The sequence below is a fragment of the Stigmatopora argus genome, chromosome 23 (assembly GCF_051989625.1).
Source record: "Stigmatopora argus isolate UIUO_Sarg chromosome 23, RoL_Sarg_1.0, whole genome shotgun sequence".
Taxonomy (NCBI): domain Eukaryota; kingdom Metazoa; phylum Chordata; class Actinopteri; order Syngnathiformes; family Syngnathidae; genus Stigmatopora; species Stigmatopora argus.
This window is the reverse complement of record NC_135409.1, coordinates 9,013,733-9,038,837: the sequence shown is the minus strand read 5'-3', so window position 1 is coordinate 9,038,837 and position 25,105 is coordinate 9,013,733. Positions and strand designations below refer to the sequence as shown.

The 25,105-nt window shown below is 44.8% G+C and overlaps 6 protein-coding genes and 1 long non-coding RNA gene across 11 annotated transcripts; 3 read left to right on the top strand and 4 right to left on the bottom strand.

Annotated features, from left to right (window-relative positions):
- The first annotated feature begins 43 nt into the window (after positions 1–43).
- Positions 44–5,493, top strand: ndufa12 (NADH:ubiquinone oxidoreductase subunit A12). The gene is made up of 4 exons (XM_077593441.1): positions 44–200; positions 4,917–5,002; positions 5,077–5,164; positions 5,241–5,493. Exons 1-4 carry the CDS (start codon positions 112–114, stop codon positions 5,413–5,415), a joined length of 438 nt encoding a protein of 145 aa, XP_077449567.1. The 5' UTR covers positions 44–111; the 3' UTR covers positions 5,416–5,493.
- Positions 5,076–6,186, bottom strand: LOC144068721 (uncharacterized). Its single transcript, XR_013298274.1, has 2 exons — positions 5,826–6,186; positions 5,076–5,453 (listed from the first exon to the last, which is right to left on the bottom strand). It is a non-coding gene; the product is annotated as an uncharacterized LOC144068721 (long non-coding RNA).
- A 169-nt stretch (positions 6,187–6,355) lies between these two features.
- phax (phosphorylated adaptor for RNA export) lies at positions 6,356–8,546 on the bottom strand. 2 transcript variants are annotated; one of them, XM_077593436.1, is made up of 2 exons: positions 8,390–8,546; positions 6,356–7,917 (listed from the first exon to the last, which is right to left on the bottom strand). In XM_077593436.1, exons 1-2 carry the CDS (start codon positions 8,398–8,400, stop codon positions 6,693–6,695), a joined length of 1,236 nt encoding a protein of 411 aa, XP_077449562.1. In that variant the 5' UTR covers positions 8,401–8,546; the 3' UTR covers positions 6,356–6,692. The 2 variants fall into 2 exon arrangements, with proteins under 2 accessions (XP_077449562.1, XP_077449563.1); XM_077593437.1 differs by lacking the exon at positions 8,390–8,546 and adding an exon at positions 8,178–8,333.
- Positions 8,395–11,499, top strand: pmpcb (peptidase, mitochondrial processing subunit beta). Its single transcript, XM_077593434.1, has 13 exons — positions 8,395–8,697; positions 8,792–8,917; positions 8,979–9,065; positions 9,321–9,450; positions 9,725–9,923; positions 9,988–10,067; positions 10,246–10,352; positions 10,421–10,564; positions 10,626–10,786; positions 10,860–10,945; positions 11,057–11,145; positions 11,230–11,305; positions 11,365–11,499. The coding sequence occupies exons 1-13, from the start codon at positions 8,614–8,616 to the stop codon at positions 11,427–11,429; spliced, it is 1,434 nt and encodes a 477-aa protein (XP_077449560.1). The 5' UTR covers positions 8,395–8,613; the 3' UTR covers positions 11,430–11,499.
- dnajc2 (DnaJ (Hsp40) homolog, subfamily C, member 2) lies at positions 11,441–15,205 on the bottom strand. Its single transcript, XM_077593422.1, has 15 exons — positions 14,999–15,205; positions 14,402–14,592; positions 14,155–14,230; positions 13,964–14,062; positions 13,670–13,892; positions 13,479–13,544; positions 13,319–13,410; positions 13,118–13,239; positions 12,897–13,046; positions 12,671–12,829; positions 12,387–12,589; positions 12,181–12,281; positions 11,992–12,102; positions 11,752–11,906; positions 11,441–11,576 (listed from the first exon to the last, which is right to left on the bottom strand). Exons 1-15 carry the CDS (start codon positions 15,051–15,053, stop codon positions 11,508–11,510), a joined length of 1,872 nt encoding a protein of 623 aa, XP_077449548.1. The 5' UTR covers positions 15,054–15,205; the 3' UTR covers positions 11,441–11,507.
- A 323-nt stretch (positions 15,206–15,528) lies between these two features.
- On the top strand, positions 15,529–18,164 carry psmc2 (proteasome 26S subunit, ATPase 2). Its single transcript, XM_077593435.1, has 12 exons — positions 15,529–15,710; positions 15,841–15,878; positions 15,970–16,051; positions 16,123–16,222; positions 16,301–16,432; positions 16,644–16,716; positions 16,794–16,889; positions 17,023–17,187; positions 17,259–17,346; positions 17,442–17,644; positions 17,746–17,842; positions 17,919–18,164. Exons 1-12 carry the CDS (start codon positions 15,641–15,643, stop codon positions 18,074–18,076), a joined length of 1,302 nt encoding a protein of 433 aa, XP_077449561.1. The 5' UTR covers positions 15,529–15,640; the 3' UTR covers positions 18,077–18,164.
- slc26a5 (solute carrier family 26 member 5) lies at positions 18,016–25,077 on the bottom strand. Of its 4 annotated transcripts, none has more exons than XM_077593421.1 (19): positions 24,852–25,077; positions 24,733–24,793; positions 24,174–24,370; positions 23,460–23,599; positions 23,186–23,296; positions 22,742–22,920; positions 22,505–22,669; positions 22,196–22,431; positions 21,968–22,115; positions 21,778–21,891; positions 21,616–21,693; positions 20,753–20,848; positions 20,560–20,666; positions 20,117–20,186; positions 19,949–20,041; positions 19,481–19,579; positions 19,085–19,291; positions 18,801–18,855; positions 18,016–18,534 (listed from the first exon to the last, which is right to left on the bottom strand). In XM_077593421.1, the coding sequence occupies exons 3-19, from the start codon at positions 24,338–24,340 to the stop codon at positions 18,407–18,409; spliced, it is 2,193 nt and encodes a 730-aa protein (XP_077449547.1). In that variant the 5' UTR covers positions 24,341–24,370; positions 24,733–24,793; positions 24,852–25,077; the 3' UTR covers positions 18,016–18,406. The 4 variants fall into 4 exon arrangements, with proteins under 4 accessions (XP_077449547.1, XP_077449546.1, XP_077449545.1 ...); XM_077593420.1 differs by having other exon boundaries at positions 18,017–18,534; positions 24,174–24,391; XM_077593419.1 differs by having other exon boundaries at positions 18,017–18,534; positions 24,174–24,391; positions 24,733–25,077.
- Between the last annotated feature and the right edge of the window lie 28 nt (positions 25,078–25,105).

Here is a 25,105-nt window from a genome sequence, read left to right as displayed (position 1 = left end):
TGGAGTTTTGCTTGTTGCCGTCCGGGCGTTTTTGAAAGCAGGACAAATCGTTGCCGCCGATAAATAGTTCCCCCTCCAAATAGTTTCCCGTCTAAACCGTTCCGCCTCAAAATGGCGGAGTACGTCAACATTGTCCGAAGGGCTGTGGGACAAATAGGAGGTCACGGTGGAGTCCGGGGCTTTCTCCTCCAACTCTTCAGGTGCGTCAAAGTGATCATTACGATACGTGTTACCAACTACTATAGGGACAATTACCAATTTCGTCATAGTAATAATAATAATCGGACATAGGCCCTGTCGTCATTATGAACAACACAAAAAGCCTACTTGTCGTCACACGCAGAATTGGTGGTGCTTCTCCATAAGCTGCGTTTACTCGGCAAAAGACCTAAATAAGTGCAAGTGACGGACTTGTAATTTGGCATTCTGCTGTTGTGGATACAGGTCGCTTACCTCTCGCTTACCTCTCACTGTCTTTCACTTACCTTACTTCAGTCAGCTAGTAGGAGGCAGATCACCACCCAAACATATTCATGTATATGAAACATCTTTTCATATTACCGCAGAAGGGACTGTGTGTTATGTTACCGCAAGTTTAGATTTCTGATGGATGTGGGGAAAAAAACTGTCCTTAAGCCTATTTGTCCGTGCTTTGTGGGACCTATAGCGTCTGCCAGAGGGCAGCAGCTGGAACAGATTGTGTATAGTATACATGGTGATTTTTTTGCAAGAAAAAAGCCTCACTATATATGGGCATTATTTTCAAGAAAAAGTCCTTACTATACGTGGTCATTTTTGCAAGAAAAAAAGCCTTACTATACATGGTCATTTTTGCAAAAAAAGCCTTACAATACATGGTCATTTTTGCAAGAAAAAAGCCTTACTATACATGGTCGTTTTTACAAGAAAAAAGCCTTACGATACATGGTCATTTTTGCAAGAAAAAAGCCTTACTATACATGGTCATTTTTGCAAGACAAAAGCCTTACTATACTTGGTCATTTTTGCAAGAAAAAAACCTTACTATACATGGTCATTTTTGCAAAAATGCCTTACTATACATGGTCATATTTGGAAGAAAAAGTCTTACTATACATGGTCATTTTTGCAAGAAAAAAAGCCTTACTATACATGGTCATTTTTCAAGAAAAAGGCCTTACTATACATGGTCATTTTTGCAAGAAAAAAAGCCTTACTATACAGGGTCATTTCTTCCCAAAAAAACCCTTACTATACATGGTCGTTTTTACAAGAAAAAAGCCTTACTATACATGGTCATTTTTTTTTTCCAAAAAAGCCTCACTATACATGGTCATTTTTGCAAGAAAAAAGCCTTACTATACATGGTCATTTTTGCAAGAAAAAAGCCTTACTATACATGGTCATTTTTCAAGAAAAAGGCTTTACTATACATGGTCATTTTTGCAAGAAAAAAAAGCCTTATTATACATGGTCATTTTTTCCCAAAAAAAGCCTTAATATACATGGTCATTTTTGCAAGAAAAAAGCCTTACTATACATGGGCATTTTTGCAAGAAAAAAAGCCTTACTATACATGGTCATTTTTGCAAGAAAAAAGCCTTACTATACATGGTCATTTTTGCAAGACAAAAGCCTTACTATACAGGGTCATTTCTTCCCAAAAAAACCCTTACTATACATGGTCGTTTTTACAAGAAAAAAGCCTTACTATACATGGTCATTTTTTTCCAAAAAAAGCCTCACTATACATGGTCATTTTTTAAAGAAAAAAAAAGCCTTAATATACATGGTCATTTTTGCAAGAAAAAAGCCTTACTATACATGGTCATTTTTGCAAGAAAAAAGCCTTACTATACATGGTCATTTTTGCAAGAAAAAAGCCTTACTATACATGGTCATTTTTGCAAGAAAAAAGCCTTACTATACATGGTCATTTTTGCAAGAAAAAAAAGCCTTATTATACATGGTCATTTTTTCCCCAAAAAAGCCTTAATATACATGGTCATTTTTGCAAGAAAAAAGCCTTACTATACATGGTCATTTTTCAAGAAAAAGGCCTTACTATACATGGTCATTTTTGCAAGAAAAAAAAGCCTTATTATACATGGTCATTTTTCCCCCCAAAAAGCCTTAATATACATGGTCATTTTTGCAAGAAAAAAGCCTTACTATACATGGGCATTTTTGCAAGAAAAAAGCCTTACTATACATGGTCATTTTTGCAAGAAAAAAGCCTTACTATACATGGTCATTTTTGCAAGAAAAAAAAGCCTTACTATACATGGTCATTTTTGCAAGAAAAAAAAGCCTTACTATACATGGTCATTTTTCAAGAAAAAGGCCTTACTATACATGGTCATTTTTACACGAAAAAAGCCTTACTACACAGGGTCATTTCTTCCCAAAAAACCCTTACTATACATGGTCGTTTTTACAAGAAAAAAGCCTTACTATACATGGTCATTTTTGCAAGAAAAAAGCCTTACTATACATGGTCATTTTTGCAAGAAAAAAAAGCCTTATTATACATGGTCATTTTTTCCCCAAAAAAGCCTTACTATACATGGTCATTTTTCAGGAAAAAGGCCTTACTATACATGGTCATTTTTGCAAGAAAAAAAAGCCTTATTATACATGGTCATTTTTGCAAGAAAAAAAAGCCTTATTATACATGGTCATTTTTTCCCAAAAAAAGCCTTACTATACATGGTCATTTTTGCAAGAAAAAAAGCCTTACTATACATGGGCATTTTTGCAAGAAAAAAGCCTTACTATACATGGTCATTTTTGCAAGAAAAAAGCCTTACTATACATGGTCATTTTTGCAAGAAAAAAAAAGCCTTACTATACATGGTCATTTTTCAAGAAAAAGGCCTTACTATACATGGTCATTTTTACACGAAAAAAGCCTTACTACACAGGGTCATTTCTTCCCAAAAAACCCTTACTATACATGGTCGTTTTTACAAGAAAAAAGCCTTACTATACATGGTCATTTTTGCAAGAAAAAAGCCTTACTATACATGGGCATTTTTGCAAGAAAAAAAGGCTTACTATACATGGTCATTTTTGCAAGAAAAAAGCCTTACTATACATGGTCATTTTTGCAAGAAAAAAAAGCCTTACTATACATGGTCATTTTTCAAGAAAAAGGCCTTACTATACATGGTCATTTTTACAAGAAAAAAAGCCTTACACACAGGGTCATTTCTTCCCAAAAAACCCTTACTATACATGGTCGTTTTTACAAGAAAAAAGCCTTACTATACATGGTCATTTTTGCAAGAAAAAAGCCTTACTATACATGGTCATTTTTGCAAGAAAAAAGCCTTACTATACATGGTCATTTTTCAAGAAAAAGGCCTTACTATACATGGTCATTTTTACACGAAAAAAGCCTTACTACACAGGGTCATTTCTTCCCAAAAAACCCTTACTATACATGGTCGTTTTTACAAGAAAAAAGCCTTACTATACATGGTCATTTTTGCAAGAAAAAAGCCTTACTATACATGGGCATTTTTGCAAGAAAAAAAGGCTTACTATACATGGTCATTTTTGCAAGAAAAAACCCTTACTATACATAGTCGTTTTTACAAGAAAAAAGCCTTACTATACATGGTCATTTTTTTTCCAAAAAAAGCCTCACTATACATGGTCATTTTTGAAAGAAAAAAAAGCCTTACTATACATGGTCATTTTTGCAAGAAAAAAGCCTTACTATACATGGTCATTTTTGCAAGAAAAAAGCCTTACTATACATGGTCATTTTTGCAAGAAAAAAAAGCCTTACTATACATGGTCATTTTTCAAGAAAAAGGCCTTACTATACATGGTCATTTTTACAAGAAAAAAGCCTTACACACAGGGTCATTTCTTCCCAAAAAACCCTTACTATACATGGTCGTTTTTACAAGAAAAAAGCCTTACTATACATGGTCATTTTTGCAAGAAAAAAAAGCCTTACTATACATGGTCATTTTTGCAAGAAAAAAAAGCCTTACTATACATGGTCATTTTTCAAGAAAAAGGCCTTACTATACATGGTCATTTTTACAAGAAAAAAGCCTTACTACACAGGGTCATTTCTTCCCAAAAAACCCTTACTATACATGGTCGTTTTTACAAGAAAAAAGCCTTACTATACATGGTCATTTTTGCAAGAAAAAAAAAGCCTTATTATACATGGTCATTTTTCCCCAAAAAAGCCTTAATATACATGGTCATTTTTGCAAGAAAAAAGCCTTACTATACATGGTCATTTTTGCAAGAAAAAAGCCTTACTGTACATGGTCATTTTTCAAGAAAAAGGCCTTACTATACATGGTCATTTTTGCAAGAAAAAAAAAACCTTATTATACATGGTCATATTTTCCCCAAAAAAGCCTTAATATACATGGTCATTTTTGCAAGAAAAAAGCCTTACTATACATGGGCATTTTTGCAAGAAAAAAGGCTTACTATACATGGTCATTTTTGCAAGAAAAAAGCCTTACTATACATGGTCATTTTTGCAAGAAAAAAACTTTTAACTTTTAACTGTACACAATATCCATCCTCCTTTCTTCCTTCCTTCTTTTCTATTGCCATCGAAGTTAATGCTGAAAGTCAAGCCTTTCCTGTTGTATTACTGTCATAGTCCGTCTTGAAAATGGCTTTAAATCAACACAACAATATATTTGCTTGTGCCGCTCGCTCCAGATACAGTTTGTTAGCTCTGGCTAGCTCTATCACTAGCCAATTATAGTTGGTGAAAGTGATGATTGGATTGGATTGGATAACTTTATTCATCCCGTATTCGGAAGTTGTCACAGTAGCAAGAGGGTTAGGATGCAGGAATGGGAAAGGCATTTTAGACATAAATAGATAGGTAAAAGTAAGTTAAGTAAGTTAGTCAATTTCACGCGTTTGACTTTTAATGTCACCCGTGACAGGGTAAACGACGTGAAGACGGGAGCCCTGATCGGTGTGGACAAATATGGCAACAAATACTACGAGGACAAGAAGCACTATTTTTTTGGTGAGGACGTCAGCATCGACAGCCCCAGTCAGTCGTTTCATTTTCCTCCCGGTGTGTGTCCTAAATGTTTGCAGGCCGCCATCGCTGGGTCATCTACACCACCGAGATGAATGGGAAGAAGACTTTGTGGGAGGTGGACGGCAGCATGGTGCCCGCAGAATGGTTGACTTTATGTTCCTTGGCATGTCCAATGGATGCATGGGCGCGTGTTGACGGCCGTCCCTTCTCGTCTCGTCAGGCATTGTTGGCTCCACTGCATGACGGAGAACCCCCCCACCACGCACCCGCCCGAACCCAAGAAATTCCTGGCCGAGGTGCACCAGTTCAACGTGAGCGGCACGCCGGAGCAGTACGTGCCCTACACCACCACGCGCAAGAAGATCCACGAGTGGGTGCCCCCCAAAGCCCAGTAACTTGAGACCCATCCCTGTCCCGCCTTGGATCTCGTTCTCTGTAAAGACATCCTGCTTCAGTAAAACTTATTCACTAAAGACCCCAGCATCTTATTATTATTATTATTATTATTTTTATACCTGTGAGTTACATTTGCATTGTGTTTTCCCAAAAGCACATTGGCTTCACTCCTGTCTAAAATGTGTCAAATATTGACATTTAAATATCATCGATTGGTTTCATTTTAGTGTTCAACTTGGAGATTTTTTGACTCTTGAGAGTTCCATTTAACAACCTATATATGTGCATTTGGCAAATGTTTTGATCTGATCTGGGATATGAGGATCAAGCTGAACAGAAAAGAAGCGCACGTTTTACTAATAGAAATATACATCAAGAGACGCTTGTAGAACATTGTAGCATTTCTTACCTTATTCGTGACTTTCGTTGTGCAGCCTGCATCGAGTGCAAAAAATCAGCCAAAAAACCTAAAAAAAACTCCTTTCTTCCAGACTTCTGTTCGTGTAATTCATCAAACATGACTCGCTTGTATTTACTATAAATTCCCCCATTTAGATCATGCGATAAAGCGTCGAAAAACTGTTCACAAACAAAAGAAAGCACGTCAAACAAATTCGTCTCTCGCTTCCTGTTCTACTCCCAGTTCCACTTCCGGGTCGCCGGCGTCAGTGTTAACCTGGGTTTCCCTTCGTCATTTCGGGGAAGCCCATGATAACGCGCATGCGCAAATTCCCTTTTACGTCAAAACCAAGCGACAAATTAAGACGTAAACAAAGACTGTTTCCGCGAGTTAGCTGAAAAAAGACTCCCGTATAAACTCATTATGGCGTTTCTTTTCATTTAACATACCATTTTTAATTAAATGAAACTAAGGCTTTTTTTTTCTTTAAAAAAAAAACCATGTATAGTGATTCTTTTTTTCTTTAAAAAAAGACCATGTATAGTAAGGCGTTTTATTTTCTTAAAAAAAAAAGAGCATGGATAGTAAGGCGGTTTTTTTCCCCTTGTGGGTCAGTATATTTCTCAACCAAAATATTTTAACATTGGAACAGAATGACAAGCATTTCCAAAACATCCTACTCATTACAACAGTAAGAGCTGAGCACAAATGTTTTGAAATAACTTCAATCAAGTTCTTGTCGGGATTGGAAAATAGTGGAGAAGCTCCGCTTTAAACGTCAGCCTTCCGAATCCCCGCTCTCTCCCAGAAGCAATCCCTTTTGTCCGCACAGCACAACAGACTTTAGCCACCTTTTGGCAAAATGGCGGCCCACTCTCAGAAGACCTCCAAGTCGGCCGAGTTGTACACCACCGGGGTCTCCTCCGTCCCCGCGGCGCGCTCTTCCTCGCCGTCCTCCTTGGCGGCGTCTTCCTCCGGCGCCTCGTCGGGGTCATCCTCCGGCGCCCCGTCGGCCCGGCCGACCTGGTGGGCGTCGCCGGCAAACGTCTCCCCGGAGTCGTCGTCGTGCTCGTGCAGGTTCAAGGTGCCGATGGCCTGCTTCATCTTCTTGGCCACCAGGTGGCGCCTCCGCTTCTGCGCCGCTTTCTTGCTCTTCTCCTCCTGCTGACTCTCCTCCGAGAAGATCTCCCTGATTTGAGCCCGGGTGGCCCCGGAGGAGCCCTTGAGGAGGTTGAGGTAGACTCCGCCCGGCGTGCGCCGCCTGCTCCCGTCCACCGTGTAGACGCCGCCGTTCTCCTCCAGCGTGGCCGTCTGGCCCAGCAGGTCGATGGCCTTTTTGGCCCCGAGGACCCTCACCACGCGCTGGATCAGCTCTTTCTTGGGTTCCTGCAGCCTGTAGGCAATTTCCTCCACCACTTTGTCTTCGGGGTCGTCCTCGCCGATCTCGTAGCGCCCTTTGACCTCCATCTGGGCCAGGGGGCCGAGGCGCTCCTTCACCGGCCGCTTCCTCTTGGCGTCGCCGCTCCTCTCTCTTCCGTCTGACATCATGTACTCGTCCAGCTGCGCGTCCAGCGCCTCGGCGTGGCCTCCGCCTTTCCCCCGCCTCTCCATCTGCCGCTCCTTCTCCATGATCTTCCGAGCCAATGCGTAGTTGTACGTCTCCACGTTCCTGTCGGACATGGAGACGTCGCCGTCCATGCCGAAGACGCCGAGTTCGGCGGCCACGGCGTCTTGGTGCTGCTCCTGCACCACGGAACCCCAGACGTTGTTGACCCGGCGCCCCCGAAGCGCCTCGGGCAAGCGGTTGGCCGCCGCCCGGGCGACGGCGTCTGGTACTTTGAAGCGTTTGCGGCCCCGGGAAGCGCCTTCGTCCTCGGACGAATCGGGCTCGCTGTCGCTGGACTCGGCCGCCCGACCGGCGTTTCGGTAAGAAACGACGGCTCGGTTCTGGAAGGGCTGGCCGCCGAAAGGCAGAGGTCGCGTGACTGCCGTGGCTGCGCTCGTGTTCGTGTTCGTGTTCATCTCCGAGTCTGAAGCGGAGCCGGAAATCTCTCCATCTTCCAAATCTCTGTCCATGACATCTCTATCCGCCATTTCCTCCCTGCAAGAGACAGCAAAGACAATGATTTCAATTGAACGGCATCATTGTCCTTGTTGAATTGTTGATTGGACAATGGTTGGATTGTTGAAAGTGAGAGTGAGATGCTGCTAGTTAACGCTAAAGTCAAAAGTTCGTTTGTGTTCCAAAACACAAGAAATGTTGCCGAGTTCTGTTGGGCTTCTTCGCAGGACTACTTCATAGCATCACATCACATGCATTCACGAGCCTTGTTTGTATCTACATTCAAGTAGCTTGCTTACCGCTAATTCGTTGCCTCGCGAAAGATCGTTATTCAAAAGTAGTATCTCAATGTAGCTCAGGCGCTAAACAATTGCTACTTATCGAACTTGACAGCCTAGCTCAAGAAAATTGGCGCAATGTGGGACGTCCCACTTCCGGCCATCTTCCTATCAGGTCACAGATTACATTTAGAAGGGAATACGTCTTAAAGTGGAGTAGGCGGCGTAAGTACCTGGCGGCCATCTTGTGTCGGAGAACTTTTCAGACCTTACGAACCGTATTTACGCGTTGAATCTGGAAAAATATTTATACAAACAAAAAAAGAACGCCGGACTATTTCAAAGCATGCACTAAATTGACCACGTTCCGAATGATGAAACAAAAGTAGGGACTAAAGAGCAAATCGAGCATTCAGACGTGACGTTTCATCTCGGCGACTCATTCTGACTAAACAACATGGCGGCGTCCTTACGTCTGTTGGCTTCCGCTGGCAAATGTTTACTACGCAGATCGCTATTAGAGAAAAATAATGCAAACCGAGTAAGTTCTCATGTGTTTTTTTTCACGTTTATTCCAGTTTCAACCAAGACGATCCCCAATAACGACACCACATTGTCGATCTATTTTGTTGCAGTCCGCAAGGCTCTTGTCTACGCAGGCTGCTCCACAAGTCGCTCTAAATGTACCTGAAACTAAGGTGACCACCTTGGAAAATGGCCTACGTGTGGCTTCCGAGGACTCGGGCCTTTCCACGTGTACTGTAAGTTTCAACTTAACTTGACATCTATTGCATTGTAGACTAAAGACCATGTATATTTCAGGTCGGCCTGTGGATTGACGCCGGCAGTCGCTACGAGAACGAGAGAAACAACGGCACGGCTCACTTTCTGGAGCACATGGCATTTAAGGTGAGCCAATACAGTCAAGCCCTACCTAAATCCTAAACTATAGTTAGCGTGACGTCGCTGGACGGTCCAAAGAAATCAACCAGGATGTCGGCAAGAAACTGGTGCGTTCACAATCCACATCCTCGGGTGCCATTTCCAGATGTTTAAATGCAAAGATAAAATGAGCCAACAGATTCGTAGACGTTAACAACATTCAACAGTTTGCAGTCATTTCGGAGGTACTACTTCAAACTCATCCTCCATTTTCTGGGACAGGGCACCAGAAAACGGTCACAGCTGGACCTGGAGTTAGAAATCGAGAACATGGGTGCGCACCTGAACGCGTATACGTCCCGGGAACAGACCGTGTATTACGCAAAAGCCTTCTCGAAGGATCTTCCACGAGGTATAAAGTCCCACTATCACGTAACGGATACCTGACCGATTGGACCTCACTGTGCCACGGTCCGTCGTTCTTTTCACTGTGAATTAAAGCGGTATTAATTCCATTTTGCCGTCGGTGGGCTTTTCCATCCATCTAGTTTCATTGCCGTGGCAGCTGGGAAAGAAAGGGAAGTGGCTCAGTCAAGTCCAATCTATCCAATTCAGTAAAATGTGGACATTCTAAAAGTCACTTTGAATAAAAACATCATGTTGACCTCTTTTTTGGGGGGGGAAAGCGGTGGAGATCCTAGCGGACATCATCCAGAACAGCACATTAGGCGAAGCGGAGATCGAGCGGGAACGGGGCGTCATCCTCCGGGAGATGCAGGAAGTAGAGACCAATCTGCAGGAAGTGGTTTTCGATTACCTCCACGCTACCGCGTACCAGTCCACGGCGCTGGGGAGGACCATCTTGGGTCCCACGGAGAACATCAAGTAGGAAGTGTGTCCATCGTGTGGAAAAGTGCCAAAATATTCATCTGGCTCTTTTTCTTCCCAGAACAATTAACAGAGGAGACTTGGTGGAGTATATTACGACCCACTACAAAGGCCCAAGAATAGTACTGGCTGCCGCTGGAGGTGAGAACATTGCTTAGGTCAGCAGTAGGTGCTAACTACAGGAGATGGTAGTCACACTACAGTAGATCTAAAAATGTTATTTGGAATATTATATAATAAAAGCCAAGAAAACATTTGCCAATAGGCCTGTTATTGCGAGTATGCGCAATATCCTAAATGTTTGAAATCTTCCCAACAGGAGTTTCTCACAGTGAGCTCATCGATCTGGCAAAGTACCACTTCGGGAAGCTTCTCGGACGATACGCCGCCGACGCGCCGCCCGCGTGTCCCTTCACCGGAAGTGAGGTGTGTATTGCGTCGCTGTCATTTGAGACTCGGCGAGTGAATCCGGTTTTCTCTCCCTCTCCCGCCAGATTCGAGTGCGTGACGACAAAATGCCGTTGGCACATATCGCCATCGCCGTGGAGGCCGTGGGATGGTCTCACCCTGACACCATTCCCCTCATGGTGGCCAACACGCTCATCGGGAACTGGGATCGCTCTTTTGGCGGGGGAGTCGTGAGTACTCTCGTACCCTCAAAAGCCCACTGGCTTTAACGCTTGCTTCTACATCCGTCAGAATCTTTCCAGTAAACTAGCCCAGCTGGCCTGTCAGGGGAACCTATGCCACAGCTTCCAGTCCTTCAACACCTGCTACACCGACACCGGTCTATGGGGGCTCTACATGGTGTGCGAACCCGGCACCATCGACGACATGATGCGCTTCACGCAGAAAGAATGGTGACTCCTCGGCCGCATCGATCCCGTCGCAATAATACTTTAGGTCTTAGGGTGACACTGAATTCTTTTTCAGGATGACCCTGTGTACCAGTGTAACGGAAGCCGAGGTGGCGCGAGCTAAGAATCTCCTCAAGACTAACATGTTGCTGCATCTGGATGGTAAGGGAGCTGCTTTGTTATTTTTGCAGCGCTAACGCATCTACCAAAGGCGTGTCCTTTTTTTCCAAGTTCCACCTCAACGCTCATACCAATAACTTGTCTTTTGTCTAGGTTCCACCCCCATCTGTGAGGACATTGGTCGACAAATGCTGTGCTACAGCCGTCGAATTCCCCTGCACGAGCTGGAAACCCGAATTGACGTGAGTGGAACGACGGCGTACGCCAGCTAGCTCCGTTCAACTGGAGGTCTCTTGACCCGTTCCATCTATTTTTTTTGCCAACAGGCCATCGACGCCGACACCATCAAGGACGTGTGCACCAAGTACATCTTCAACAAAGCTCCCGCCATGGCGGCCGTCGGTAAGTGACTGGATTCGCCGTCGTCGTTGACGACACTAAGCTGCTTCCTTTTGTTTTAGGTCCGATCGAGCGGCTTCCCGACTACAAGCAGATCTGCGGCGGAATGGCCTGGATGAAGAACTGAACACTTACCCGTGCTTTTCCACGTCCCTTTAATTTCGTATAAAATAAAGCTCAACATAACGATATAATAATTAAGATCCTATTTTTTACTCTTGTTAATGACTTGCTCCTGCGCGGCTTTCTTGGCTTTGACCATCTCCACCAGTTCCTGTGGAACAAAAAACAAATGTTACGCCCGACGTCCAGCCATCGGTTAGGACGGGGAGGGGGCGGTCTCCAAGTCCGGTCCTCGAAGGCTCCTATATCCAGTCCGTTTCCCCGGATAGGGGCCCGCGAGGACCGGAGTTGGGGAGGCCCGGGTTAGGAGTTGGACGTCAGCTCACCTTGTACCGCTTCATGCAGTCTTTCTTGTTTCTCCCGGGGACGGCGTCGGCGATCTTTTCCCACCGTTCGGGTGTGCTGACGGGGTAGGTCTTGAGGGCCTGTTCTAGAAGCTTCTGTTCTTCCGTGGTCCAGGGCGCTGGACTCCCATCACCACCTGGGGATGGTAACGGAGGACGACTCCAATGGGTATTGGTGTTTGTCGGGCAAAGTCCAAATGCTTTCCCGGTGAAGTGAGTGACCTTCGAAGCGCTCCGAGGGCACGGCGTTGTCTACGGTGGGGGGCACGGAATTATGCTCCTTCCTGAATTTCTCAAAAGCTTTTTTGTTGACGTCGTCTTTCTGCAACGGATCTGAGAACAAGGTATCGAGGTTGAAATTGGACAGAGAAGAAAGGAGCTAGCTAGCGTTGGCGTTTGTGGAATACTTACCGAGCCGCTGCAAACTCTTGGCTTTGTTGATGACGTCTTTGGCCGTCCTCTTCATGCCACTCGTCGAGTGTATATTCATGTAGTTGGCGATGACCTCCCATCTAAAAAGGCAACAAAATCAATCCAATTCAAAAGGAAAAAGACTCCCATTGGCAATTTGCTACAACACCGGCAGGCATGAAAGGTGCCAACGGCAAAGAAAATACCTGGCGTTGGTTCCAGCCGGGAAGAGGTTGACGGCCTTAATGAGCAGCTGAAGATCTTCCTCGTTCCAACCTTTGCCGGCGCCCCCTCCGGTTCCTCCTCCTCCTCCTCCTCCTCCGCCGGCCTGGTCTCCGCTCCTGGAGGCCTGCATGGCCTGAACTTCAGCGTCCCGCTCCTTCTGGAGCTGCGTGTTCACCTCTTGTACCTGAGGACAAGAATCAAGTTTCCATTTTAGCTCCCTACTTTCTCAATGCTTCCCCATGACCAGCCCTTTTTTTTTTTTTACCTGCTTCTCTACCGCAATCTTACTGTCCTCCTTTGAAGCCGAGGCCAGTATTTCATTGAGGCACTGCAGGCTGGCCAGTTCCAGTCTATCGCACAGCTTCTCCACATCCTCCATCATCTTCACATTTTCAGTCTCGTTGTGCGCAAAATAATTCCAGTTCTGTGGGGTGAGAGATGAAAATGTGATCCAGTTTCCGCCCGTTTCCCCCATTGAAAGATTTGTCAACCTTGCAGGACGTCCGGAGCTTCTGCCGCTCCTTTTTAATGGCCCTCTTCTGGATGTCCTTCTCTTTTTTGGCCAGCTGGGCCGCCTGCTTGGCTTCTTCGTCTTCTTTCTCCTTCGCCAAGCGAGCCGCCTCAGCCTCGGCTAGTCGGACCTCGAGAAAAACCCCAAGGAAACCCCGATGATCCTCCCGCTGGCTTTCCGGGCGAAAGGGCCTTAACTCACTCGCTCCTTTTCCTCGTGCTCTCGCTTCTTGGCTTCGGCTTTTGCCTTCTTCTCGGACTCCTTGCGGGCCTTTTCCTCGTCTTTGAACTTCTTTATCCGCGGATCGCAACTGTAGGCGGTATCTGCGACGGATAAAACACAACGGGGATGGTTGGCCCGGGCGATTCCCACTCGCCTCGGAAGGATCTGCCGTCTCTGTACCAACTAGTGTTCGAATTCTGTTCATCTCCTCTTTCTTCCTCTGAGCTCTGGAGGCCCGATTTTGCTTCTCGATCCATCTCCTCTCGTCTCGACTAGACGGGGAAATAAAAGAAAGGTGGGTCAGCGGGCGCCAGGCGGACCAGCCGAAAAACAACATTACCACTCGGCCTTTTCTTTCTCCTCTTCGTCCAAGTGCGAGAATTCCCTCCACGAATCGAAATTGTACCTACGGGGTCAAGGAATAAATGGATGGCGGAACCTCATAAGCGCGTCGTTAAATGTGGCAAACGTGTGGTCGCAGATACGATAAGGACGCTTGATTGAAAAGATTGAAAGTGTGTTAAGACATACCAAAAGGAGTAGAAGTTATCCACTTCTTCAAAGGAAGACTCCATGGAGCCCAGTTTGGGCACATGCTTTTTGGCCGACCATCGGGAATTGCGCTCGAAGACGGCCGGAAAGACCCGGAAAAAGTTTTCTTTGCCTTCGCCTTTGGACGGGACGCCGTTGTCGAAGGTGGGATCCACGCTGTCGAAGGCTCGCCTCTTCACCGGGTCCGAAAGCGTTTCTATAGCTGCAAAGGCGCGGCAAAGCGGCATGAGCGGCGACAACGGATGAAAAAGTAGCCCCCTGCCACCTACCTACCTTTAGTGATACACGTGAAATAATCATTGTCGCCTTCGGAGATCTGCTCTCCCGCGGCTTTCCTCTTGTCGGGATGGTGCTTTAACACGATGGCTTTGTCTGGGGAGGAACAGAGAACGGTGCTAGCTAGCTATGTAGCAGGCCGGGTAAACGGACCAAAAAAAAGAAAAACACTCGTGTGGTCTACTTACGGGCGGCTTTGATCTGCTTCTGAGTAGCTTTGTATCTCAAGTGCGGAAGACCGAGAACGGCGTAGTGATCTTGATTCTAAACAAGTGATCAGATACACATGAGCTGGTGATTAGAGACAGCGTTTGGAGTTAGCAAGCTAGGCGTGGCGCTAGTGTTTGGCTTCAAATGCTGACATGATAAATATATTTGTACTAGATATCTTCACAATTAAAGAATTGTCCATTCTCGTGGTTTGTTCACACACACCTTACAATCCTTTGGATCTAGCGTCCGGAGGTTTGGATGCTCTTCTAGTTGAAAGTCCTCATCTTCCGACTCCTCCGAGGATGAAGACTCCTCTTCCAACTCCTGGAAGGAGGTCGACAAGTTCCTGCTTCTCCTCTTCACATAAGCTTCGAACCAGCGACCCACGGGCTCAACTCGAACCACCACGGAGGCTAATGGAGGGAAAACGATTCCAAATTCCAATGAGATAGATACAATACTGACTTTATGGCATCTACTGGACAAACATACACAAGTACAAAGGTTATGAAGTAGCTCTTGTATTATGAATGAGCAAAACACGTCATCGTGACATAGAAGATGATATCGGGCTAACAATATTATCTGTCACACTAACAAAAATAATGCAGCATTTTCATGCACGCGTGGGTTGCTGTGATGTAACCATGCATGTCACTACTATGTTAATAAATAGAGCCCCCCGCCCTCCAAAAACTCCTTTTCTATTCGGGGTTAGCTCAGTATTTGCTGTCTGCTTTCAAACACATTGCTGACAATCTCTATTATGCTAGCTTAGCAGGCTAACTCCCGGTGGCCTCATAGGGATTCGACGCTTACCGGCAACTACTTTAAACACGGTCGTTTCATGCCCGTCCACCGCTTCTAATATCATTTTCAGGCGACTAGCTAGACCAACATTCAAGAGCCGATAAAATTGCAATATTAATTTCTAATTGTGTTTCAAATTTCGGCCCGCTTAGTTTCACACCACATGGGCATCCATTAAAAAGAACTCCAGGTATCACGTAGTAAAACGTTCCGGGTTAGTGTAATCACTAGTGAAAATTTGTTCCGCTTTGGAAATTAAAAAAAAAAAACAACTAACCGAATCACAGTAGGGATTATTGCATTAATCGATTAATTCAATGTTTATTTAAAATTATATTTTTAGTTTTTTTTTAAAAAAAAGTGTGAATAATGAAAATAACTACATCTAAAATAACTAGCATTTGTGATGTAGACGCAAAGCTGCCTTTTATGTACTACAAAATAACTGCGTGGGATTTCAAAACAACAAGTTCCTTTCAAAATAATTCAACGTCATTATTTAAATGCATTTACAACAATCGTTAAATTGGGTGCATGTGTAATAACACACCGACACTTACTTCCGGCCCGTCGAATGAACCGCAAAGCTGCTGTGTAATCGTACTATTTAGCCGCGGTATAGTTAAAAACTAAACAAAAAATCAACACAACATGCCGGATTATCTAGGAGATGACCAGAGGAAGACAAAGGAAGAGGAAAAAGATGACTCGCCAATCAGGGGTACAAATCTTTAAATAAGCGAAGGTCTTTGTTTAAGAGGGATTTTAGCATTAGCCGCTAGCTAAAGTTAGCTTCGGTTTGTAAAAGGCAAAATCATGTCTTTACTATCTGTGTTCATCTCCGCCAACAGCTTTGGATGAAGGAGACATCGCTCTACTGAAGACATACGTGAGTGTCCTCCGAAACATTGAAATCGCTTATTGTCAGCTATACAAGGTACTAAACTAAATGAATCTCCGCAACTGTACCCCATCATCAGGGCCAAAGCACTTACTCCAGACAGATAAAACAAGTAGAAGATGACATCCAACAGCTGCTCAAAAAGATCAACGAGCTTACGGGTGACTTAAAGAAACTATCCACGTAGTGCCTCAACATATTCATAACATAGTTGTGGTCTACTGGTAAACAGGTATTAAAGAATCGGACACAGGACTGGCACCGCCCGCTCTTTGGGACCTGGCTGCGGACAAGCAGACCCTTCAAAGTGAGCAACCTCTACAAGTTGCAAGGTAAAGTCATAGAGGAGGTCACTTGTACCATCGTTTTTGCACCAATTCAAACAACCTAAAATGATCTCATTTTCACAGATGCACAAAAATCATCAACGCAGACTCTGAAGATCCCAAATACATCATCAATGTGAAGCAGTTTGCTAAGTTTGTGGTGGACCTGAGCGACCAGGTGGCCCCCACTGATATCGAGGAGGGCATGAGAGTCGGGTGAGGGACAAAAATACAACTCCAATTCCCTAAAAACATGGCCCCTTGGAAGTAAAGCCTCATTCCATACCAACTGTTCCACATCCAGAGCAAAACTAAAGAGTTTCTGCCAATAAGTCACATTCCCCAAACATATTTCATGCATATTTTGAAGAAAATCATCAAACTGAATGGACAGTCCATTTCACCATTTCATTTTTCTTCTTCTTAGTGTTGACCGAAACAAATATCAGATCCATATCCCCCTGCCTCCTAAAATTGATCCAACTGTCACCATGATGCAGGTACAAAATCCTCGCTAGAGCATTGGTTTCAAAGTCACATTAAATGCAGTAGGGAACTCTTCTTTGTTCTCACGCAGGTGGAGGAGAAACCCGACGTCACCTACAGTGACGTCGGCGGCTGTAAGGAGCAGATAGAAAAGCTGAGGGAAGTGGTTGAGACGCCTCTGCTCCACGTGAGTCATCTGTCCGTGTGACACGAAAATTCCAAAACAGAAAATATACACCTGGAGAATATGAAGTGTCACTCCAAAATGTTCATTCTTGGGGGGGAAAGAAAATTGAGTGATGGTGGATTCTTCTCACTAGCCCGAGCGGTTCGTCAACTTGGGCATCGAGCCTCCGAAAGGCGTGCTGCTGTTCGGACCGCCCGGTACCGGTAAAACCCTCTGCGCCCGTGCCGTGGCTAACAGAACGGACGCCTGTTTCATCCGAGTCATCGGATCCGAGCTGGTGCAGAAGTACGTCGGCGAGGTGAGACCACTAAAAACGCAATCAAATGTTGTCGTCTCCGTGCAAAGAAAAACAAGCTTTTCTTCATCTAGGGAGCCCGGATGGTTCGGGAGCTATTCGAGATGGCCAGAACCAAGAAGGCCTGCCTCATCTTTTTTGACGAAATTGACGCCATTGGAGGTACCGGTGCTTGCTAGCATCTAGATTAGTCCACACTAATTCTATTTTAAAACAAAATTCCGAGATGAACAGCCCAAGTTCTTCTAACCTACAAGGCGCACGCTTCGACGACGGCGCCGGCGGAGACAACGAAGTTCAGAGGACCATGCTGGAGCTCATCAACCAGCTGGACGGTTTTGACCCACGTGGTAACATCAAAGTACTGATGGCTACCAACAGACCCGACACGTTGGATCCAGCCTTGATGAGACCGGGCCGTTTGGATAGGAAGATTGAGTTCAGCTTGCCTGACCTAGAGGTGGGAACGTCGTGTAACCTGAGATGCTAACTTTCCATTAGCGTGCTACGTTAGTGAGCTTACAGCTATTTTTTGGTTGTTGTTGTTTTTTCGCGCTTCAGGGTCGCACGCACATCTTCAAGATTCACGCCCGTTCCATGAGCGTGGAGAGAGACATCCGCTTCGAACTGCTTGCTCGACTCTGTCCCAACAGCACAGGTGAAGAAAACAGAAACAAAAGTTTTAGTCCATTTTAAATTTGCCTCGGTAATCTCATTGTCCGTTTCCCACCCAGGCGCCGAGATTCGCAGCGTGTGCACGGAAGCCGGCATGTTCGCCATCCGAGCTCGCAGAAAGATCGCCACGGAGAAGGACTTCCTGGAGGCCGTGAACAAGGTCATCAAGTCTTACGCCAAGTTCAGCGCCACGCCCAGATACATGACCTACAATTAAGTGTGTTCCGCAGTTCAATGGTTCTAGGCACAGTACAAATAGATTGTCCTTGTTGTGTCACGTTAAAAATAAAGCTTTATTCCACATAGGTCTGAAAATGATTTTTTGGGGAGGGATTTTTAAAAAATGGGTTGGCACAGCATCCTTCCGTAACATTTGAACGTCCTTCACCATGTAACAGTAAGCAGTAACTTGAAGGACGGATTTGACCAGAGTCCTGAGCGTTTTTTTTTTTTAAAAGCCACCCAAGTGATTGACAAGAGTGCAAAAAAAAACCAAACAATAACAAACCCTCCATATTGGATGTGAATGAAGTGCTTCCCGGCTGCATCAACTTGTAATATTGGCTGGGGAATGTTGACAATGCAACACAGCGTCATGAAGGGTTGGGAAGAGCATCTCCGTGTTGATCATTCCAGTGAAAAACTGCAACTGGTCCAGCTCCGACAACAGATTTCCTACATGATTGAAGCAGAAATGAGCTTGTGGTTAATATTCATGATGATATTAAAAGAAATAAAGGGTAAAAAAAAGCAAATGTGACGCAATTGGTTGGTTAAAAGTTGCAGTTTTGCTATGTGTGGTCATTATAATACGTACTGTAACAAGTCAATATGTTAAGTAACTGACTTGACTCTAAATGGCGGGTGCTTGAGAACGTTAATTTAAAAAAAAAAAAGGAAAAGTTACCAAGAAACGGGCCACTTGAGCCTTGATGACTTACTGTCACAACCAGCGATGACAACTCCAATATCTACTTCTGCATACTCCCGGATAACCTGCAGAGCAAGGAAACCATGTCTTATTAGTTCATAATTAGTTATGTCGAGACTACTAAGCTAAGATAACTGATAGTCGGAGAATGAGAATCATTTAGGAGTACATATGTATGTTTTTTTTTCTTTTTTTTTTCTCGTCATTAGGCATTTTCTGACTATTATCGTCTCGCGGTACGGATGCTACTTTTGTCCGAATGCATGCATCGATCCATTTGATGAAACGAAGAACCTGTTTGATGGCTTTGGCTCCCACAGAGTCAACAAAAGCAACATGAGTCCAATCCAGGATGACGGAACGGACGGAACCGGAAGAGCCCACAAAGGCCGCGTCCTCCGAATCGGCTTGGACGCAAAGTTCTCCGGGAGCGCCGTCCGCCTGCTCTTCCGTGGTTTTGTCAAAGGACAAAATCTCGTGTGTGGTGCTTTCTTCGTTGTCCTGGAAAACAACGAGGAGGACTCTGTGTAGTGTCAAACTTGCGGTTTTACCGTCCCGTCGGCGTTGGCTCGCATCCGCTATGACTCATAACGTGATTGCTATTGCAAAAGCAAATAAGATTGCACAATCCAGGCCGTGTTTAACTCGTGCAAACAAGTTAGAAGAAGAAGAAAAAAAGTCCCAGCGTACCTCAACGCGTCTTTTTGGCGAACACGTCACACGGCAGTTGCCTTTTTGCCTTTTTTGAGCTTTTCGGGCAGCCTGTAAGTGTTCTGGGTTCACGCCCGTCTGGAAAACAGCAACAAAAAAGACATCAATAAGATGCAGGAATAGAATAAAGTAGCAAAAAGAAAAGGTGGAAAACTCGGGGTCACTTATCACAAGGCGGAGGTGATGCATTTTGCAGCCGAGATAACTCCAGAACCAATAAAGCCATAGGTTTCCACATTATTAGGAATTTTGTGATAACGGATTAGCCCTTAAGGACAACTTGGGTCAAAGGTCCCAGAGGTCAGAACTATGGCAATAGTTTGATTCAAATCAAAAAATGATTATTATTTTTAAAAAGGGGGGTAGTCAATCAATTATTGTTCAGGGTTTTTGTCCGCACAGTTTTGAACAGTGAATCTTTTCATGAGTGGATAGGCCGTGAAATACCTTCTCCTTGAGGGCGCTCACATACAGGTCGCAGTTAGCAAAGTAGATTGACGAATTGGAGTGGAAAATCTTAATCCCCTCACATTCCGTGGCCTTGGAAGGAGACAAAAGGCAAATGGTGGCGTTAAGGGTGTGTCTGGGAACCCACCTTCTAGCTTTGCAACTCACCTCTTCGTATTCCTCAAGGTCATAGTATAAGCCCGTGTTGCCCACCCTCCCGAGAACGGCATTTTTGGGTCTGCAAAGCAAAAGGAAAACAAATATTTGGACTGTCCAGTTATCGGTTAAGTCAACAACAAAAACAGCTTTCGGAGTTGGATTTATTGAATAAAAGGGACAAGACATTTTGAGCTAACATTTATTTTCAACTGTATTTCAATTCTTTATTTAAAAAGGTGAACATTTTGTTCAAGTCAATTTTAGATTCTAAAAGCAATATTTAAAAATGTATGAGGCATCGTATTGTTTTGTGAGTCATTGAAATTGATTTAGTTCAGAGACAAAAATTAAATATCTTCTTTTTGTTTTGTTTTTAATAAAAAAAATGATATTATATTATTATCTCCGTTTTTTTTAAATTGAAAATTCAATGGGTTGGTTGTTGTACAGACCTTTGCGTTCTATAGATGACTGTCAATAAGGCAAATGTAACGGCGGACAGAAGGCCGTAATCCAAGCCTAGTAGCACCGAGGCCGCAAAGGTCACCAGCCAGATGGCCTACAAAAGCCAAACAATCAACAAACATTGGAAAAAACGGAAGAAAAAAAACTCCTCAATATCCACTTGAGCTGTTTTGGACTCACCAGTTCTATCTTGCTGGTTCCCCAAAGCGCCGGAATGTCTCGGAACTGCTTGAACATGCCCAGCAAGTTGACCATGATGATGGCTGCCAAGGCAGTCTGGCAGGAACAGGAAAGACAAAAGATACGTGACTAAGCAAACAACAAATCAGAGATTTATACTCTAGAGAGGTATTACAAGGATTGTATCTGCTTATTAGACAGCCTACTGGTGATAACATTGATGTCCAGGATGATGCAAATTATGAAAATGAGTTGAATGAGAATGATTTTGTTCTTCCTTTTTTCAGGCCAGATATGCAAGTAAGGTGAATTCTGGTAAAGATCGAGACAACGGACTTCCCTCAAGTGTATTTGTATTTGTCATAAATAAAATGGGATTGCGTAAAAATATATAATAACAGGGGGGAATGTTAGGTTTATCATTGTTATGTGTATCAATATTAGTCATCATATATGTGCTTGAGTTATTGACATTAATACAAAGGGCATTTTAATACATCTCTTGCAAAAGTAATGACTGTGGTTCGCATTAAGAGAACTGTGAATTGTTTTGGAAAGCATCAAGATGGTTCACATCGAACGGTGGATTATTTTGGGAAGCATCAGCTTCTCAGGATGGTTCACATCAAAACTCTCTTGGGAAGATTCAACAGACCTACAATTGTTTTGAGAACTCAGATCAATTGTTATGAGACTCTAAAAATGTTTAGACTTCTGTGGGGCATGGTGTTAAAATCTTATGAATAAGTTAGCGAGAGAGACATCGAGTTATTATTCTCTTTCGCAAAAAAAAAAAAAACAAAAAAAGTACTCCACGGATGTGAAATATGAAGGGGCTACTTGCCAACAACGGACTCACTGACCTGCGGAAGCGGCTCAAAGACAAAACCCACGGCGACGATGACCAGCAGCACCAAGAGCGAGCCGAGCAGTCCTGCAATCTGAAGATTAGATTACGCCAGCGTTCGGGCTTGGGGGCCTGGGGGGGTGGCGCTGCCGCGGGAACGCTGCCGCGGGAACGCTACCTGGGTTTTCCCGCCCGTGCTCTCCTGCACCAGGCTCCTCGACATGGAGCAAGAGACGGTGATGGTTTGGAAGAAAGAGCTAATGAAATTGCACAGGCCGAAGGCTATCAGCTCCTGCCGGGCGGGGGAGGGCGCTTTTAGTAGGAAAGCACAGAAAGGAAAGCCAGAGTGGCCGTGGCCGCCACCGCACCTGATTGCCGTCCACGCTGTAGTTATGCTTCAGCGCAAAGATTTTGCCCATCGAGATCCCCATGGAGAAGCCTACGACGGCAATGGCAAAGGAGTCGGTCAGCAGACTGGGCACCAGCCGCACATTTGGAGCCACGGGCGCCAGAAGCCTGAGGACACGCCAGAAGAGACGCCATGAGCCTGAGTGGAGCGCCCGACATGCCATGGGTCCGGAGGGACGGGCGCTTACCGAGTGGGTATCTCCCCGACCACGTCCACCTCGTAGTCCCGTGCCAGTTTCATGCCGTAAGAGATGCCGGTGGACACCATGACGATGATGATCTCCCCGGGAATGGGGACGGGCATTTTCTTCTTGAAACGCTCGTTGAGGTATTTGACCCCGTACAGAAAGACCAGACAGACCAGGCCCAGGACCGCCGTGGCCATATTAGTGCTGGTGATGTGAGCCAGTACGGCCTGCACGCTCTGCAAAAAGACCGAAAAGAAAAAGGAAGGAAAAAAAAGAAACCCACAAACGGAGCTCCGGGGCAACACTCACAAATATGACGGAAAGCGGTCCACTGTAGCGCTTTGTTTTCACTCCCAGGAGGTATTTTAACTGCGAGACCACCACGTGCACGGCGGCCGCCGTGGTGAAACCTCGCACCAGGGGTTCCGTCAGGTAAATGGCCACGAAGCCGAAGCGGAGAATCCCTAAAACAATCTAACCAGGGAGAGGACGGTCGGAATCCGTCCCCATACGATGGGAATCCGCCGGGCCAGAGGGGAAACCCACCTGAATGATGCCCACCAGGGTCGTGAGCACCACGGCCACTTCCACCCTCTTGGCGTCGCGAAGGATCACGTTGGCGCCGGCGGAGACGTTAGAGCCATTTATGGGAGGAGGCGTGGGGAAATCCGGAACCTCCCTGACCACCACGCCTCCAATCATGAGGCTTATTACGGCAAAGGTCCCTGGAAAGAGTCCAACAGGTATGGAAATGCAAAGTCCGCCCAATGCTCGTAGAAAGATTTTATACACGAAAGAGATGCAAAAAAAAAATGCCATGGCCACCTGGCTTGGTCGCATCACGAAATTTTGACCGCATCACGGGCGAATTATTCGATCGAAATTTCCCCCGTAAGACGAGCATTTTGTATGACGAGCGGTCGTATGACGAGGTACCACTGTATATATATATTTTTTTACAAACTGTAATAAAAGCAGAGTTCTTCTCACCGATGGAAATGTGCCTGGACGTGCCGAAGAAAGTGTAGAGCAGGACCGGGTAGAAGGAGGAGTACAGGCCGTAAATTGGAGGGACGGCAGCCAGCATCGCGTAGGCGAGGCCTTTGGCGGGAAAAAAAAGAGCGTTGGGTCAATATCCCACTGTCAAAACAAAAGTATCCACGTGAGCTGAAAGCCAACACCAAAGAAGCAGGAATGCCAGAGGAGAGGAGAGGAGAGGAGAGGAGAGGAGAGGAACCCGCAGGGCACGACAGGGCTGGCTTACCTTGAGGAAGCTGCACGACACCCGTGCTGAGGCCGGAGACGACGTCTTGAAACAAGTATTCCCTGACCGGATACTTTGGCAGCCAGGAGAGAATAGGCAGGAAGCTCAAAAGTGCTGACTTTGCCCGCTGAGAAGAACACCTTCAAAACAAATTTGAGCTCTCAGCGCCATTGAAATGAAGAACAAAGCGTCATCAAACTCAGCAGTGATTCCATTTGGCCTCCTGAGGTCAAAGGTTATGGGGCTAAATTCAAGGTGAGCATTTGTGTACATGCTCACTCAAGAAAGAAAAAAAAGATGATCATCATCCAACTTCTACATCTTTTGTCAAAACGGACCAAAGAGTGGTTTCTATTTCCATGCCGCGGGGTCAAAGGTTACACGACGGTTAGCATCAGGGTGCTCCTCTAGCTAAAAGCACATTTTAAGACTGCACTTTTGTCAAAAAAATGACTATGATATGACTAACGTATAAATGTTCTTTGGACTTCCATTTGAATTTTTTTTTGCCCAAAACAGGGTGGCTTCTCTACACCGTACGAGTCGTACAGTGTTTGTAAGGTTTTTTGGGGGTTTGTAAGGGGAATCATAATCATTTATAAGGGCAGTTATCGGCAGAGGTTGACAGGTATGTGATTGAGAGCTGGTTGTGTGTCCAAAAGAAGCACACAGCCATAAAAGACCGATCCATAGTTTGTATTTTTTAGTACTTACTGACAGAGCTTAGCCATCTTTTGCCGGACAGTGCGGCTTTTCTCCTTGCGGTGGAGAATGTGCGACCTGAGGTAACTTTCATGGTAGACGGGACGTTGGATCTTGAACATCACGAGTCGGTCCATGTCGTCCGCCTTTATAGGCGCTTCTCCTTCTTCTGGCTCCATCAGCCTTTCACTTCCCGTTTGTCTTCATTCCTTTGCAAGCAACACTCTTGACTAAAAATCGAGGAACAAAATTGGGAGGAAAAACAAACTGTCCTACACTGGAATTGTCTTAGATTTTTGAGGAATGTAGTCCTGTTATTTGACAAGTAGGGATTTGGTGTGTACACATGCAAAACAGTTTTCGGATATTGCTATGACTTGGGTAGCTAGCTAACATGGAATTAGCGGAATAATAGAGCTAGAAAAAAATGTTTTGAATTTCAAAGACAGTAGTCTGAGGAATATATAAAAACAAGGTGGGCTTTGAGTCGAAAATATGAATTAAAAAACAAGTTTCTTTCGTAATACGTATAAGCTAGCACATGGATGCCGTTAATAGGCAGAATTCTTACCTTCTCTCCTCCAGCTCAAGTTAAGATGCTGCCGTCTTCACGCGAACTTTATCGGTATGACCTTTTGAGTTAAAGTTTAACAGTTGCCTGACTTAGAGGACAGCGAATGCGGTCCTAACCTTTTAAAATGGAAAGATCCGCTCTAAGCACGATGTGGTCCTCGTTTACTAATTTCTCGTCCACTTCCGGTCTACGAGTAAGGCGTCTTTTCACCCTTTTTTCTTAAAGAATATGTCAAATCACATTCACCCAAAATATATAATTGTTAAATAACTTTTCAAGGACAAAACAATTAAATATATTGAGTTGGAATCGAGACTCGCTGGCTTACGTTTCTCTACTCCAAAATTGGAGGCCGAGAAAGACGGCTTCA